Source organism: Sus scrofa, chromosome 14 (genome assembly GCF_054392235.1).
Source record: "Sus scrofa isolate SSC_HxYL_T2T_F1_AM1 chromosome 14, Sscrofa_HxYL_maternal_Yorkshire_Landrace_v2.0, whole genome shotgun sequence".
In the NCBI taxonomy this organism is placed as follows: Eukaryota; Metazoa; Chordata; class Mammalia; order Artiodactyla; family Suidae; genus Sus; species Sus scrofa.
Genome location: NC_139396.1, coordinates 59,043,064 through 59,061,532, shown reverse-complemented (window position 1 = coordinate 59,061,532; position 18,469 = coordinate 59,043,064). Strand labels below are relative to the sequence as shown.

Genomic DNA, 18,469 nt, shown 5'->3' with positions numbered 1-18,469 from the left:
CACTTGAGTTTGTCAAATGGTGTTGGGGTTTTTATCAGCATGTGCAGGGAACCCAAGAGAGACGGTCCTATGGTATTTGTTACTGGGCTTCATTAACATGACGGTAAGCCTCAAGAATATCACCAAAAAAGGTACAGAGCGCTACATCATCTTTACAAAAACCCCAGGAAAAACTGCCTCCTGGTTTTTAGCAAACATCTCGATTTGTTTGTCTTTTCTGAACTCTTGGGGCTCTCCTAACTAACTATAATTCTCTCCTTGTTTTGGCAGTTGGGAAGCTCAGAGCCAAAGAGATTTCTATGAACTACACAAGATGTTCCCTTTCCGAAGGCTGAGAAGCAAACTCTCCTAAACCTTTGTGATGTAAAACAACCCTGTCTCCTGCTCCTGGATCCAGTGGGTTACTAGTGCCGATGGGGTATGGCCTCGGGCCGTGGTCTCCTCCCCATGATGTCGGGAGCTGAGGGCAGGATGACGGAAAGGCTCTTCCCTCGCATGTCTGGCTGGAGGCTGGGGGCTTCAGCTCTTCTCCACCTGGGCTGCTCCTCATGGCCGCTCTGGTGAGCTCGCGAGGGCTTCCCCACAGCATGGCAGCTGCATTTCAAAAGTGAGGGTCCCTCATTTAAAAAAATCATCTTTTTCAAGATTTCAAAGGACATGGAAATTTGTGAAGTATGTTTTTACTTTGCCTTTTATTTTCTTAATTTTATGCATCCTTTGAGGGTATTGACACATTAATATGCAAGTCATTCTGGGGGTCCATATACTAGCCACAGATTTTTCTTTGCAGTAAATATGATTTATTCATAAATTATTTAAATGTAATAATAATTATTTATAAATCATTATAATGTGTTGAAATAGTTCCAATGAAGTAGAACTGCTAATACTAAAGATATCCAAAATTTATATTTTTGAGTCCAATCTACAGATTTCCAAGTGTATAAATGGATCCTCATCAGTCTTGTTCCCCAGTGTTTGTTTGTGAAGGTCTGTTTCCTAAAACTGCGCAAATATTAGATTTTTAATTTTCGACAATGGGAGATTAAAAAGAAATTGCTTTTCTCTCTTATCATTCAACTCAGTCATCTTCATGTACATATACTCTTTACTGGTCACTTGTGTTATTTCATATTCCTCTTTTGTTTTCATTTCCCTTGAAATATCAACAACTGTGTTACTAGTTTCTAAGAATTCATTTGTGACTAAGGATGTCAACCAGTTGTCATGCATTGCAAATGAAATACCACATATTTATGCCATCAGCTTACCATGGTGTTTTGTATTTGGGTTGTGTATTAAAATATACTTGTGTTTAAAAAAAAAAAAAAAAGAGGGAGTGTCCCATGGCAGGGGCAAATTAGGCAAAAACTGTAGCATCTCTTACGACCTGGCCTTGGGAGGTTTTCTGACTATCATCACCTCTCCCCCACCCTGGGGCTGGCCTGTGTTTAGCTCAGCCCTTAGCACTGGGGAACGTTCCTCCACCACCATCACAGCCTATTGGGCGGAAGTAAGCCCCAGCCCATAATTAAGGAGAGACTCAGGCTCCATCTTTGATGAGAGAGGCAGCACAGTTCCGGAAGACAGTGTGAGACAAAATATTGCTGTGGCACTTGTGGAAAAGATAATCGGTCACACAAAACCCAATGGGATTCAATGATATGCTCCAATCATTCTTTTTTTTTTTTTTTTTTTAGCTCCAGTCATTCTTGGCATTATTATTATTAACTGCCACCTGTGGGCTGCATCTTGGCAGTCAGAGTCTCTGTGGCAACAGGCAGGAGAGGACAGTGCTGGTCATCAATGCCATTTTCTGAGTGCTTATTATAGGCTGAGAGCTGTGCAGATTCTGCCTTATGCCTTTGCTGCTTTGATTCTCAATGCTCTGATCAATGTTGTACAATTAGACAAACCAGAGCACCAGATATCGAAGACGTTTACCAGATTTGGCGTCGGGGAGAAGGAGCAGGGGTGGGGATTCCATTCCCGCTGGCCTGCCTCAGCTCTGTCTCAGGCACCCAACGTACCTCCCTTTTCGTCCTTTTGAAACTCATTCCACACCAAGATCCCGCCATGACCTTGTAACAAAAAGGCTATACAAGATTCCCCTCTCTCTTCCTCCAGATCTCTCCTCGGACCACTGCGAACTTTCTCTGTGAAATAAGCGAGTATCCATTGACCTCGGCATATATATCAGGATTAACATTCTCTCCAAATTAGATCAGCCAGCCTGTTGGGAATTTGGGAATCTGGCAGGAAGTCTCAGCACCCCCGTCTTGCCAGGCCCTGAGCTAACGCTCAGGAATCCAGGCACGAGACATTTCATGTCACGTGGACTGAGAGCTATTGGAGGGGGGGACTGGGTCATTTGGGCTTGGTAGTGGGTACACGGCAGGTGGCCAGCAGCAGGGACGGAGGAAGTGGAAGTGTTTGTCAATTCCAGCCATGAAAACTTGGCCCCTCTGAGCCTGTTTGCTCACCTGTAAAACAGGAACAAGAATGGTCCCCTGCACACCTCGCAGGGCTATGCTGGGACTCTTGCAACTAAGTAGATCTTGCATTTGACCTTGACTTCTAAATTTAACAGCAAGTTTGGAGCCTATGCATGATAGTCACATAAAATGCTTAGCATCTAAAGAAACTTCAATAATCAGGGATGTAAAACACTCTGGGGCTTGAACTCCAAACTTAACTGCAATTGCTAACAAGGCAGAAAAAGAGAATGGATGAAAAAGAGACTGGTCTTCCTCCCTTTTCCCACTCTGGAAGTGGCAGTCTTGATGCGACACAGTGAAAGTTGAGGGGGTCTGGAGTTTCAAGAACAAATGGAAATCTCCTAAAAACATTTTTTTTTTTTAATAAACCCTTAATCCTCCAGACCAAGGTTTTTGGCCAAACGTATGCATTAGTCTATATTGATCTAACCCAGGGCTGTCAGTGGCTCAGAGCTGGCAATTTCATTGGGTGTACCTTGTTGAGGGGTGTCTGGAGGTGGAAATGACAGCCTGCTAGAAATTAGCTCAAATGACCAGGTGTTGCTTTATCTCCCTCTGCCCAATTTGCCCCGACCTCTTATTTTTATTTCCCACGTCGGATGTGGCTGGTGAGTCAGGAAGAAAGGAGAGCTTCATTCTTTGCTCCTTGCTAGTTCTTGGAAATATCAAGAATACTTGGCCCTCAGGACAAACGCCAGCTCCGGGCCTAAAAGCTAAGTCCAGCTATGTTATATATTTATTCAAGGCAGCAATTGGCCAGGAAACGACTATAAAACACACATTTTGAATAAAAGAGCGAGATTTATGGTGCATTTTCGAATCTGAGTCATATCTCTCTGCCTCCCCCAGGCCAGGATCCCTTAATCACTAACATACCCCCAGCTTGTACATTCGGTGGGCACAGAATTGCTTCCTTCTGGTCCAGTCCCAGTTAAAGATGTGATGGGGATTGTGCTACTTTATCTGACAGTCGGCAAATGAATTGCCAATTCATTCTGAGAGCTTAGATGGGGGCTGGTTTTTTCCTTGGGAGGAAAAAAAGTGAGGTCCTTTCATATGTATCTTTGATCAGTCTGGGCTTGACAAATTATTTTCCTAGGAATTTTTCTATCCTTAATGCCACGGGGGAAAAAATGGATTTACCCTAAAAGAATAGCTTTTATGTTTCAGAAATTAGAGCAATGTAAAAGCTTTTCTCAGGTTCCTTTATCTCTCTCTGTCTCTTTTTCTCTCCTTCTTTTCCTGCAAATATATATATATATATATATAATTTTTTGTACACCTCCCTCCCCATGGAAAGGAGGCAGAAACCAGACAGAGTTGGGAAAAGTCACTGGCAATTAGCCGAGCTCCTGGCTGGTTATTTCAACTGTGTGAAAGTTAACAGAAATAAGGCTTACTCCCTGTACAACTTTGGTATTGAGAAAGCAAAGTCTGTCCAAGTTTTCCTTGTGAGACCTGTTTTTTTCTGCTTTGGACTCTAGTTTTAGGGACGAAGTTTAACCTGAAGAATACCTGGCTTGTGTTTTGGCAGGATTCAACTACACTGCAATTATCTCATGCTCAGTGTTTAGACATTCACTTACCTGAAGGCAGAAGGCTATTTCCATATCAAGGTCTTTATCTGCTATGGTACAATCTTCAAGGAAAGATTATATTGGAAGTACCAAGGGTACAGGGCCACCATGAACAGCTGGGCAGGCAGTACACTGCACAACTTCAAAAAGCCCCATTCAGCTAGACTATCGATGAGAATGACGTGTTTGGTTGTGCCATGCTCTGCTCAATCTTTACAAGTGCGGGTGGCAGCTTTGAAAGGGAGCTCACAGAAGTGAAGGGAAGATTGGAGAAGCATAATTATAATAAAGGGACACTCTTGGGGATCGAGGTGGAAGGAGCTAAGAAAGAATTTCAGAGCTGTGGTGTAGATTGCAGACGTGACTCAGATCCTGCGTTGCTGTTGCTGTGGTGTAGGCTGTCAGCTACAGCTCTGATTCAACCCCTAGCCTGGGAACCTCCATATACCTTGGAGGTTATAAGCAAAAAAAAAAAAAATTTCGATAGGGACTAGACTGAGTGTGCACTCGTAGTTTCAGTCTGTGTATTGCTCTACTCAAGATTCTCTTTCTGGCAGAGGGAGAGAGAGACACACACAGAGGCAATAAGGCTCTCTTGGGCCAAGTGCTCCCATCCTCTTGTCTAAAAGGGTGGGGGAAGCTCTTGGATTAACAGCGTTACTTAGTATAGGCTTTCCTCCAAGCAAACCCTAAAACAGGGACCTGTGTGCAGTGGTTTATTTGGGTGAGGAAGTGGAAGTGAGATCAGGAAGGGAAGGAAACCAACGAAGGATGTGATAATCAGCAGGTCACCTCTGCGAGTAACTGGGACTCAGTCCCACTAGGGACCCCATAAGAGAAACTGTCCCACCAAGGGGACAGGGAGCTGGGGTATTTACAGGTTGCTTCTCCCATCCCTCGTTACTTAATTCCCTGGCCCAGCACACACCAACGGCCAGAGAAGGACTTCAAGGAGACAGACCGGGATGCAGGAAAGAGGCAGTCACTGGGGTCTGCAGAACCATGCACTCGAGCTGCAGGCGACACTTAGGAAGAGCCCAGGAGATGGGGCTGTGCACTGACAGCATCTGCTGTGCCACCAAGACTGCACACAATGAGAATGATAACCTTCCCCCCAAAGAACTGGGGTACCATTCTCCAAAGAAGGAGGAACAAATGCAGGGAGGGCACAAAATCCCAAACACCCATCACACAGAGAATCCCAGACCAGTACAGTTTCATCCAGGTGTTTGCTCCACCTTTGCCATTAAATAGCCTCACGGCCTTGAGCAAGTCACTGTCTCCTCTTTGCAGACACCCAGGCCTCACTTTCCTCTTCTCAAAAGTCTGTAGAGGAATTCCCATCATGGCTCGGCAGAAATGAATCCAATTGGTATCTGTGAGGATGCAGGTTCGATCCCTGGTCTCGTTCAGAGGGTTAAGGATCGAGCATTGCTGTGAGTTGTGGTGTAGGTCACAGACATGGCTTGGATCCTGAGTTGCTATGGCTGTGGTGTAGGCTGGCAGCTGTAGCTCTGATTTGATCCTAAGCCTAGGAACTTTCATATGCCTTGAGTATGGCTCTAAAAAAAAAAAAAAAAAAAAAAAAAAAAAAGACAAAAAAAAGTTTTAAAAAATGGGAAAAACAGTCTGTAGAGTATTAAAATCTGATATTTCCATGGCCCTGAACCTCAAGATTAAAAATGGGACTCCCAGGAATTCCCATTGTGGCTCAGTAGCTGAAGAACCTGGACTGGCATCCATGAGGACATGGGTTCAATCACTGGCCTCACTCAGTGGGTTAAGGATCCAGCACTGCCATGAGCTACGGTGTAGGTGGCAGATGTGGCTTTGATCTGGTGTTGCTGTGGCTGTGGCGTACGCCAGCAGCTTTAGCTCTGCTCCAACCCCTAGCCTAGGAACTTCCAAATGCTGCAGGTGTGACCCTAAAAAGAGAACAGAATTAAAAACATTAAAATCTGGCTCCCCTGATACCAGGTAGGCCTGAGGCTGTAATACAAAGCACACCTTCATCTCAGAGTTCCCAGCCACCAGAACCGTGAGAAAATAAATTTCTGTCATGTAAGCCACCCAGTCTGTGGTATTTTGTTCTGGCAGCCTGAGCAGACTAAAGCACCACTCTTCCTAATGACCTGCCCTAGGGATTTTAGACTTACCTACCCCACAGTCAGGAAGCCAATTCCTTTCAATAAAGCTCTTTTTTGGGGGGGCGGGGGGAAGGGCTGCCCTGGTGGCATGTGGAACTTCCCAGGCCAGGAATCAAAACGCAGCAACCTGAGCCATGGCAGTGACAACAGCAGATCCTTAACCCACTAGGCCACCAGGAAACTCCCAGTAAAGCTCTTAGTACATATCTGGATATCTCTCACTGGTTCTACCTCTCTGGTTGAACCCTAGCTATAGAACTACTTATATTTATATACAATTTATGTACTCCAACCCCATATTGTATAACAAGACTGTCTCTGGTTTTGGATGATTAAAAAAAATCACTATAAACATTCCAGAAAATAAATATGCACGCTCCAGATTATGACCTAAGGAACAGAATTCTTATGTTAAATGATTAGCACATTTTTAGCACTTTTGACCTATTTTTCTAAACTCTCTTTACACAGTTTCTATCTTCATTCCAGCTGGCAGTTTATGAAATTTCCTATTTTCTCATTAGCAACATGTGTAGTTATTTTTAAAATATGCACTTGCTCTGTTAGTAAGTAAAAAGTTATATTTAACTTGCATTTCATATATCAAAGTCTTTTCAAGCATTTATTGAGCATCTACTGTGTTAGGGACTTGACTGGACATTTCCAGAGGTATTATCTCACTTAAATCTCACAACAGTCCTTTGAAGGAGATAGAACATTTCCTTTTAGAGACTAAGGAAGCTAAGGCTTGGGCAAACTTAGGTTCTGTGCTGAGCTCTGCCACACTACAGCTGTGTGATTTTGGGGGTGTTCTCAACCTCTCTGAGCTCCAGAATACTCATGATCAGAGCTGCTGAGGGCTCTGGTGATCCTCTACCCCACAACTTTGAGTCCCACACTTGAGGGCTCAGGGCTGGACAAGGGAGCCAGAAGGATGCTCTAATGCTTCTCTGCCAAGAACAAAGAAGCCTGCTGGCTCATAGGTCCAGTCTGTCCTCTGCAGCTGTGGGAAGAAACTGGAAAAGAGGGCCTTCAACAAGTAAGAGCGTTTATCATAAAGGCTGTGACTTTAACATGCGCTTGTTGAATAGATGAATGAATGCAGATTCGGTGACTACAACCCATTTGTAAATCTGTATCTCATTCCTCCATCACCATTTCTGCCCCAGGACCTTTGCACAAGCTATTTCCTCTACCTGAAATGCTTTTCCTCCCAACTTTTCACCTGGCTAATTCCTACTCATCCTTCAGGGCTTGCCTCAAAAGTCACCTCCTCCAAACCAAGTTAAGACTCCCTGTCTTATTTCGTAAGGGCATCATGCACGCTGCTTCCATGGTTTCCTCTGCCTTTGCAACTTGCTAATTATGCAGGCAATTTCCTAAAGGCTGTTTCTCCCACAAAACCATAAGCTACAGGAGGACACAACCTCCATGACCCGGTTCACCACTGCTTCCTCAGTATTTATCACACATCTAGTCCAGAGCAAGCATCATCCACTAAATATAATTCAGAAGTATAGCAATTTGTGTTGTGCCTTTTGACATCTAAACAAGGATAAAACCACACAGATATTTATATATGACATCCTTAAACCTACCAATTCAGTGAAAAGATCTTTTATAGCCATTGTTTGAAACCGAAAGAGGTGAACCTGCATCTGTTATGGAAGGAGAATGTTCCTTTTTTGATTTATGAAACTTGCTGTGCTCCTGTTTTTAATGATTTTCCAGTGAGGCAACTGTTTGAGTGCTGAGGAAGGGTGTGTTAATTCGGTATTCTTGCAATGCTCTTGAGAAAGTGGACGACGGCCTATCTTGTATAGCTGGTAAATTAGTTTGGAAAGTTATTTTTTCAAAGACACCCTCTTTTTTTTGACCCCATCAGAATAAATATCCGTTTAGATCACAGACAGAACTTATTCAGTGAAATTTCACTAATCCATTCTCTGTGAGGACAGGAAGGCCATTGACCTAGTTTCTCCACTGTACTTAAAAGAAGCCGAATTTTCACTTCTTTATAATTAATTCACACTTCCTGGGAGCTCTTTGCCTGAGAAAGGTCCAGGGAGACCGGTTTAATGAATAATTTGGGATCAAGATAGGTGTCCCCGTTTTAAGGGGGTGTGACATAGTTGATGGTTCTAGATCCCTTGAAAGGTGTAGGCATTAAAATTATAATAATGGGGGAAAATCTGAAGCCCTCATTTACTTAGCCATTTTGCTGCCCCGTTCTGCCCTGTATGTGTCATAGAGGACAAACCCACGCATCCTAAATTGGCAAGTTTTCAGTAAACATTCACTGAAGGTCCATAAAGCTGCCTCTACAGGGGCCTCCAAAATACTTGGTTCCAGGGAATTGACTCAAAAAAAGATCCGTCAGGACACCACGTCTTAGGTGTTCCATGCAGTATGGCCGATATCATTTTTGGATCAGTTGGGATTCTGGACAGTTTTTCTTTTCCAAGCCAACCTAAATTTAATTCCAACAAATGATCTCCATTCCAGAGAGCTAAACCAGGTAAACCTATTCCACCCCATCACACCTGAGCACTGGATTCCAAACACCCCTGAGACTAGCCAGAGAAAGTAGACGGCGTGAAAACCTTTCCTGCAAGGCAAGTCCTTCTGTTTCCTCCACCTGATTGTCCACTGAAAGAACAGGGGGGAAAAAATGGGTGTTCAAGTCCCTTGTCCTTTTTAAGCACGCAGTATTTATTAGGCATTAATTGGCACACAAATATACTGAACGACTACTTAATTCTTACCCTCCCCCCCTTCGCAACATATAACGACATAATCGCATAGACGCTCACATTACAAACATACACACTCTCACGTGCTTGAACATACGCAGTCTCACATATTACCCTGTTCTCTTTATTAGGGTCAGTTAAAAAAAACAACAACTTTTTTTAATCAAGAAAGCAAAGCACATCTGAAAGGAAAAAACAAAAAAACAAAAAACGCAAACTTGGTTTTGAGTATCAATAAAATTAAAAGCTCTTGGCCAGCTCCCATGCTGGATTTCATTTCACGTTATTACTTAATTAGAACTCCTATTTATAAATAAATAGTACCAGGAAAATATTACATCTGAAGAACCCTGCAATAATGTTTTACTTACACACTTTTTTTTTAAACACCGTTTTCTGCTTTCAATAACCACAGTTTTGTGTCTGCATTTGGTGCTGGTGTGATGCCTTTGGGGAGAGCTGATCAGTGAGTACAGTCTTGCCTCTTCTTTGGGGGTTGTGGATGTGGCTTTGCATCTAGGCATCCAGGTCAGGTCGTCAGCGATGGAGGTTTGGAAGCTGGGGGCTGGCTTTGTTTTTTTCGGTTGTTTTTTTTTTTTTTTTTTTTAAATGGGGACGAGTATTTACTTTGGCTTTTTCACAACGCTTGTCAGCACAGAGCTTTCGCCTTGCTTATCACAGTTCTGCCCGAATGTAAACCGGGGCTTTTTAAGTTTTTCAAAGCACTCTTTCCGGTAGGGAAGCTATAGGCCACATTTTAGCAGGCTGGAAAGACACCGAGCTGGGACGGCTGGAGGGCTGGGTAAGATGGGACGCCTGATGGATTCCAGCCTTATCCTGACTCCACTGGTGGGGAGAAGGCAGAACTAGACTCCTTGAGGAGGGGGCAGGTAGGACCAAAGCGGACAGAAGCTGGGACACCAGGAAGCTTTGCAGAAACATCACGTGGCAGAGGTAGGTAATTTCTTAGTTAAGGGGGAGGCTCGGTGAATTTAGATTTGGGGGGGTGGAGTATGGGTGTTGGGGGGAACCCCGCAAGCAAGTATGTTGAAACATATTTGCCTCAGACCTCCCCCAAAATAAGGGACTGGGTCCCATTAAGAAAATTGAAAGAAAAAAATATATTATTATTTATTATATAACAATGTCAACAGTAACACCAAGACAGGGAATGACTCCATCTATGTTTTGGGATAAAACACTCCATGAGGCAAGACTTTCTGGAGACCAAAAGAAGGAATCCCGGAGGGCATCTGGAGGTCGTGTGAATGTGGCCAGTTGATGACTGTGGTGGTGGTGGATGGTGGGGGCGGGGTAGGGGGGGTTGGGACTCATCGCCTCTTGTCGATTTTTTAAGTTTTGAGACAAAACAAAGTCACATTTTTTGAATTGTGGTTTCAAGCTACTGATTATATCAGTGTCCAGGGTGGGCTTCTCAAGTGCAGACGTGAACATGGAGTGAAATGCGACATCTCGTTCTTGGGGTTCTCTCTGTGACTGTCTCTCTCCCTCTCTCCCCTCCCTCTGGAAACGTCAGTGAAGGAGCAGGCCTCGCTTTAGCTGTTGTCACTCCACTCTGGAACCATGCCGACCCCGTGCACAGCAGAGTGGTACTGATGCGGGGACAGGGTCCTTGGCACACCATGAGAGTACAGGAACTCAGACGCTTGAAGGCTGCCCGGGGACTGGAGGCCAGTCTGAGGCCCACACTGCCTGACCACAGGCTGGTGGGCCACGGAGGTCTGGTGCTGGAACATTCCCTCCCCCAGCTGCGGGGAGCCGTGGTTGGCCATGCCAGCCAGCCGGGGGACCAGGGGCCCCGAGGTGAAGTGAGCAGAGAAGTGCTGGTAGGGTAGCCTGTCCATGGGCTGCACGGTGGTGACTGTGCAGCTGCTGTAGGAAGGCATGCTGGGCCACGTGTTGCAGCTAATGTCCTCCAGGCTGGGCACCGGCTCACTGGGTGGTGCGGAGCTGGCGTACATGCAGGCCTGCCGCTGGGCTGACTCTGTCCGGTAGGAGGCACCCAGACCCTGCTGCTGGGGGTAGCCGGCTCGGTAGAAGGGGTCCTCTTCACTGGGTGACGTCTCCATGTAGGGCTTCTTATAGGGATGCTCTGTGGTGGAACATTCTTCATCTGCTGAGACAGGAGGACAGACACCTATGAGGCCAGGACCAGCCACCCCACAGCTCAAGGCAGAGACAGACATTTGGCCCAAGGGCTGAAGAATTATGCCTGGAAGACAGCGCCAACCTCCATTCTGAGCAAAAGGGGGTGGACTGTCATGGCTAAGACCATGGGCTACAGAGTTCTAAGCAAACAGCCTGACCTGAGCTCAGTTTCCTTCTTTTGTCCTTCCTTTCTTTCTCTCTCTCTTTCCTTCCTTCCTTCTTTCCTTTCTGTTTATGGCCATACCTGTGACATAGAGAAGTTTCCAGGCTAGAGGGCTAATCAGAGCTGCACCTGCCAGCCTACACCACAGCCACAGCAACACTGGATCCGAGCCGCATCTGCAACCTACATTGCCGCTTGCGGCAACACTGGATCCTTAACCACTGAGAGAGGCCAGGATCGAACCCACATCCTCACACAGACAATGCTGGGTCCTTAACCTGCTGAGCCACAATGAGAACTCTTTAAAAAAAAATGAGTATATTCCCACAGTAGGACATTAAGACAGTCGTTAGAAAAAATGCTTTATATAGTTTCTAGTAAACTGGGGAAACTAGCTCTGCTTCTTCATCTGTAAAATGGAAAGGGGCATAATAGAACCTTCTAGAAAGGGAAGTGTTGACAATGAAATGGGAAAATATAGATTAAGCACCTAGTCCAGAGGTCGACACAAGGAAATGCTCAATAAATAGCAATTATTAGTATTATCTTCTCTCCTCCCCAGCATGTAAATTCCATGAAGGAAGGACATTGTCTGGATTACCCAACATGATATTCCCAGAACCTGGGACCTGTCTAATAACAAAAATAGTAACAACAGCATCAACAAAAATGATAAAAACACATAGAGCATTTACACCACCTGGCACTGTTCTGAATACTCTCTGTAAGGTCACCCATTTAATCTTCTCAACCCCGCTACGAGGCAGGTTCCCTTAGATCCTCATTTTACAGATGAGAGAAAGGAGACAGAGAGGTTAAGAAACTTGCCAAACAGCCTTACATGGCTCATAAACAGTGAAGCTAGGATTCGAATCCTAGTCACCTAGGTAAAAAAAATCCTTTTTCTTCAATGCCATGCTGGACAGAAAGGCAAGCAACAAATATTCATGCAATGCATGGACAGATGGATGGACAAATGGATCAGTGAATGGGCACGCGAATAAATCCCCAAATCCTTTCCTGATGCCTTATGTGAACAAGGATGCAGGTAATATCTATTGAGTTGGTACGAATTAATATGTTGCTGTTTCCTTGCTGAGCAAGTCACTTCCCTACTGCAGGCACTAATTTTTTTATTTTTTTATTTTGCTTTGTAGGGCCGCACCCGCAGCATATGGAAGTTCCCAGGCTAGAGGTCCACTCAGAGCTGCCAGTCACAGCCACAGCCATAGCAACACCAGATCCAAGCTGCAGCTGCAACCTGCACCAGAGCTTACAGTGTCATTGGATCCTCAACCCACTGAGGGAGGCCAGGGATCGAACCCGCATCCTCATAAATATTAGTTGGGTTGGTTACCGCTGAGCCACAATAGGAACTCCCTGCAGGCACTAATTAATTATTCCCTAGTTTGGAGCAGTGGAGATAGTTCTGTCTCTGAAAGAGGGTCACCATTGACCTCTCTGGGGCCCCTGACCCCTTTGGGGACTAATGAAAATGCTGGGCTCTCTCCTAGAAAAATACGCTGAAACAGGAAGTTTTAAGAACTGTATGTATAGACCAAAGTGATGCACACAACTGCAGGTGGCTTCCTAAAACCCAGACCCTGGGGTTAAGAAGCCCTGACATGCTTGAGTTTGAATCTGGCTCCTCTACTTAACATCAGTGCTACCCCAGCAGGACATCTGTTGTCTCTGGGGCTCCTGTTTATCATCTTTGAATAAGAATTAATAGGACGTACCACCCTGGGCAGCTAAGAAATAAAATTGAGCATGTAAATCTCCTGGTATCCATCACTACGGGCAGCTCTTGTTGCCAGGGCACCACCACCTGCATCCTGACAGACCTCATCTGTAATAAGACACCTCCAGGTGTTTCCTTCAGGGGAAGCAATACTTGGGGTTTCTACCAAGGTGTAAACCTCAAGGTTCATTCCTTGGTTGGAATTTTACTCCTCAAACTGGAGGTTTTCTTCCCTCCCTTCCACTCTCTTCCTAATGAGTAACATTAAGGAATATGCCTGTCTGTGGGGAGCATGACGACAAATGAAATAGCAGGAACATCCTCACAATTGTGACCACAATGACAGTCTATGGTATGAAGGCAGAACACAGGACTAAATAAGGGAGGGGAAAAGAGCTATTATTTCTTGAGCACCTGCTAAGTGATCTGCCTCTCATCTCATAGTCATTCCTTAAGGAGGCTGTTTTCAGTCTCCCTTTTTGACAGCAGAAGCCGAAGCTCAGAGAAGTCACCTGCTCAAGGCCATGCAGTTGGGAAGGAGCGGAAGCTGGAAGCAAACCAGGTCTGATTCACTTTTGCTGGGCACACCTTGCTTCCAGCTCTCCAAACCTCTCATATCCAACACCACTCACCCCATCATCCAACAGATATTACCTGAGTCCTCTACTCAAGTACCAGGTACCATGCCGGGTAGTTGTGGACCATTCAGCACACCTCCTGGCCCCTCTTCACCCCCTCCCTGTGCAGCGAGAGTGGGAGGCTGAACTCTGCGAACAGCAAGTAAGCCTTGGATTTCAAGCTCCAAGCCAGCCATTCTCCCCATAGTAAGTCCTGTGGCTTCGTGCTGGATTATAAACCAACTGCCCACCGAGAGGAGGGTAGCTTGGGGATGGCTTCCACCAGACACCTCCACTTGCCGCATTCTCCAAGTGATACCCCCAGGTAAGTCAAAAATATCCCCAAATAACACACATCTACACCAAGGTTGTACCCACCTAACAGCAAGCAAACTTATTTTTAGCCAGACTCTTTCTGGGACGCATCTGGGACCTACAGGGCGCCCAAATATTGGTCCCCAAAACAGTGAAAAAAAATGCAGCCGCTTTTCTAGGTATTCTAGCTACATCATGCCAACTATGCAGATGTTCGAAGACATCCCGATGAGCAAGTGGCCACATTTTTCATCTTTCAACTGGGTGTGTTTTTTTCAGGGGGGTTGGGGGAGCAGTGCATCTTAAAGACATTGCTACACTGGACTTTTTTTTGTCCTGGCCACCTCCTCTTGATTCCTTCCCTCCATTCTTCCTTCCATCCCCACCCCCAATCCATAAATCTGAATGTTTCCATTATTGCTGGAATCATAACCTTTGGGTTTTCCATTTAACCAGGGCGTTCCCCTTTTCAATAATAGAAAGTACAGCTGCAGGGTACCCTTGGCAAAAGAAAAAAAAAAAAAAAAACAAGGCAAACTAACCATTCCCAAGTTTCTGATCCCCTTCCAGAGTTGTTACAAGTAAAAAAGGAAGAATAATATGAAAAAGGCCAGAGCACATTTTGGAAAATCATAAAATTACACATTCCAGTCTTTAATGCCCCAAAGTGCTGATGCAGAGTCCTAAGAAAAACTCGATGCTGGCTTATTGATGCAAACAGGACCTGAGCGTTTCCCAGTGCCTCTTGGTCCTCGTGACACTGTAAAGAAATTCCAAAGCCAGGATCCACATCTCACGTTGGTCGTGATAAATGCTTGGGGATGTAATCTCTGTGTTTATTTTGGTGATGGTTTGGTTTCTTTCTTTTTATTGGGAGCCTGAGAACTGATCAACAGCAAAAGACCTCTGTCCTGTTTATCTCCCACGGTTAGGAACAGGCTGGCGTCAAGGGTCAAGTCCTCCATGAGACGAGCTCACAGCTTGGTTTCAGAAAGTTGTGTAAGAGTGGTCAACTGTACTTCAAAAGTCTGGAACACCACTGAGTCTCTTGGATAACTGCAAAGCTCTTCCTGATTCCGACCGCCGATCACCACAGAGCACTGTGAAAATCCCTGGTGCCTTGCATGTTTCTAGATGCTGTAGATCCTGGATAAAGTGGCTTTAATAATGAATCCAGGACACAGATATTAGGGCACCGTGTTATGTCTCTGACTCAGGGGCTACGTGACCTTGGGTGAACCACTGGACACTCCAATCTCAGTTCTTGTTTATACATGGGAATAATACGTAAATTTCATGTAGGAATTGAGATAATAAAAGCACAGTCTACTTTCTGTCTATCTTTCTTGTACATAAAGTCAGTGTTCAAATCTTATCTGCCCAAGTGATATGGGTTGATTCTCGTTTCCCTCTTGGAAGACTGGATAGGTGGTTCTGTGAAGGACAGCCAATACTTGAAGGTATTTGGGTGGATTCCAGAGCTCGAAAACTCACAGAGCTGCTTTCAAAACACTAATCTCATTGAGCAAATATTGTCACCATTCCCAAATGGGTCATTTTTCTTGTTGGTGGAGTTCATTCAGATGAAGGATGCTTAGAGAGCCTCCACAGACAGAGACCCTGGAGGCAGAGGGGTGAGCTGCCACTGCTTAGCTGAATGACCTTCAACAAGTCAGAAGTAAGACTCTAACTCAGGCCTTCTGACTCCCAAAACAGTGCTCTTTTGAATAGATGGCTCAGCCTTTCAGTTTTCCTGAAACCCACTGTGTTCAAAGAATATGAAAAAGTAGTAACCTTGACCTTTATGGATGGATGGATGGATTTTTGTTTCTTTTTTTTTGTATGTGTGTGTCCCCATGCTCTTAGCTTAAAGTGAAAAGACCTGAGGGAGTTTCCTTTTGGGCCCAGGGGAAACGAATCTGACTACTATCCATGAAGATGCGGGTTCGATCCCTGGCCTCGCTCCATGGGTCAGGGATCTGGTGTTGCTGAGAGCTGTAGTGTAGGTCTCAGATTAGGCTCGGATCCCACAAAGCTGTGGCTGTGGCGTAAGCCGGCAGCTGAAGCTCTGATTCAACCCCTAGCCTGGGAACTTCCATATGCCGCAGGTATGGCCCTAGAAAGCACACACAAAAAAAGACCTGGGATGTTATGGTATTATGGGAAGATCCCAGATGGTGAATCAAAACTCCAGCTTAAACCTCAGCTAGCCACTCCCTGAGCCATGAAATTGACTGACTTTGCTTACTGTCTGTCCCCTCTATGAGAATACAAGTGTCCTGGGAACAGAGACCTCTGCCATCTTGCTCCCCCCTTACCTTCAGCATGCGGCAGAGTGCCCACTGTGAAGTAAACGTGCAATCCCTGTTTCTGCGATGAATGCCTTCCACATCTGCCACTCCCCGGCCACATAACCTTGGGACTCTAACCAAGCTCTTAGTCCTCTACTTGCCCCCCTGCAAAATGGGATGTACAGCAACTACTGGGGCTCCAAGACCACAGTGGGGATCCAGTGAAGGATGGAGAGGATGGAGAGTTACTAAAAAGTAGAGACCAAGAAAATACAAAAGCCTCTACTATCTGCAATCCCCCCTCCCACTGACCCCTGCTTCCCTTTCAGCATCCAGTATGGTACGTGGCTCAGCTAAAATCTTTCTTTGGGTTGCATCTGGTTTCCAATGGTGGGGAGGGTGGTCAGGGTGGGAGGGGGAGGACAGAAAGACAGACAAGTGCTCTCCCAGGCCCTGGGGTCCTGGCTTTGATTGAGTGGCATTGATAAAAGACTTTTCCCAGCTTTCTTGGCTCCATCCATCGGGAGAGATAGTTTGGAGACAGCTGGGTCCAAACACAAGGGGCCCTCTGGCCTGCCTGGCCCTTTGACATTTCATTGGGGCTGCCCCCCGGCTCACTGGAAAGGAGACAGACAATGAGGGGAAGTCAGATAGTGGGGCAGAGGCAGGGGCCGGGGCGGGTGGGCGGGGGGGGTGGGGGGTGAGGGGTGGAAGCCACCCATGGAGTTATCACTTAACGGGAATCCCAAACTGGAAGGAAACCTCGGCTGATTCCTTATCACTTTACAATGGAGGCTGATGATGAATTGCTTTTTGTCGTCTCCGAGGCAGGCAAGCAGGACAGACGGAGCTTGGCTGGAATGTTCTCTGTCCCTGGGAGCTCCCTTTTGGGGGGTGGAGGGAGGTGAGAAGGGCAGAGGTTTCTGTAAAGGTGAAAAGAGCCCTGCGCCCCAAGAGCACAGACCTCAGTATGATTTGGGAGCAGAGTTGCTCCCTAAGCTGAGAGGGACTCCAGGCCAGTTTCTCAGTCTCTCTGAGCCTCAGTTTCTGCATTCATGAGAGACGGGCAGTTCTTCGCCTCGTTACCTGCAGCCACCCCCGAAGTCCAGATCCCCCACACCTCCAGCTCTTCCCTCCACAGCTAGGTCTGAGCCACCATCATCTCACACCTCAGAGCCTGCAACAGGCTCTCAACAGGGCCCTGGCATCAATTCTATCACAGCAAAGTGACTGCTCCAAAGAAAAACCCAATGAGCTCCTGCTGTAGTGCAGTGGATTAAGAATCCAGCTGCAGGAGTTCCCATCATGGTGCAGCAGAAAAGAATCCGACTAGGAACCATGAGGTTGCAGGTACGATCCCTGGCCTCGCTCAGTGGATTAAGGATCTGGCATTGCCATGAGCTGTGGTGTAGGTTGCAGATGTTGCTCAGATCTGATGTTGCTGTGGCTGTGGTGTAGGCTGGCAGATGTACAGCTGTAGCTCAGATTAGACCTCTAGCCTGGGAACCTCCATATGACACGGGTGCAGCCCTAAAAAGACAAAAAGACAATAAATAAATAAATAAATAAAATAATCCGATTGCAGCAGCTCAGGTCACTGCAAAGGCATGGGTTCCATCCCCAGCCCGGTGCAGTGGGTTAAGGATATAGAGTTGCTGCGGCTGTGGCATAGGTTGCAGCTGTGGCTTGGTCGATCCCTGGCTTGGGAACCTCCATATGCCAAGGGTGCAACCATTAAAAAAAAAGGAGAGAGAATCACACTGCTCACCACTAAGGGGTTCAAACCCCTTCCATGGCCACATGTCAGTGTTAGGATAAAATCTGAACTTCTCTAATGGCTTACGAGAGCTGGCATTGTGCTGGTCCTTGCCTACCCTAGCAGCCTCATCTCTCATCACTTTCCCCTGCTCTGGGTTCCAGCCACCCCAGGCTTTCGTCCACTCCCCCAGTGGAAGCGGGCTCCCCATCTTCCAAAAGACTGCACTTATACTCTTTCCACACCTGGACACAGACTGGACTCCCCCATCTCCTTTCCAACTTCCACTCTCTGCAGACCTCAGCTGAAATCCTTTCCCACAACCCACCCTAGTCCAATATCCCATTTTGATTTTTTTCTTTTTTTTTTAGGGCCCCACCTGCACCATATGGAAGTTCCCAGGCTAGGGGTCTAATCTAAGCCGAATCTGTGACTACACCGA

The 18,469-nt window shown here is 46.1% G+C and overlaps 1 protein-coding gene across 11 annotated transcripts in view; it reads right to left on the bottom strand.

The window, feature by feature from the left end:
* Nucleotides 1-18,469, bottom strand: part of TBX5 (T-box transcription factor 5) — a 95,097-nt gene that overhangs the window by 32,202 nt on the left and 44,426 nt on the right. For 3 of the 11 annotated variants that reach the window (XM_013982915.3, XM_084994810.1, XM_013982910.3), the window contains one exon: nucleotides 8,917-11,112. The exons of 2 other annotated variants lie outside the window; for them this stretch is intronic. In XM_013982915.3, coding sequence (XP_013838369.1) covers nucleotides 10,532-11,112 — 581 coding nt within the window. In that variant the 3' untranslated portion in view covers nucleotides 8,917-10,531. Of the gene's footprint in view, nucleotides 1-1,679; nucleotides 5,638-8,916; nucleotides 11,113-15,801; nucleotides 17,657-18,469 lie in introns of those variants that run through there. 6 more of the 11 variants (XM_084994812.1, XM_084994811.1, XM_013982911.3 and 3 more) reach the window with 3 other exon arrangements.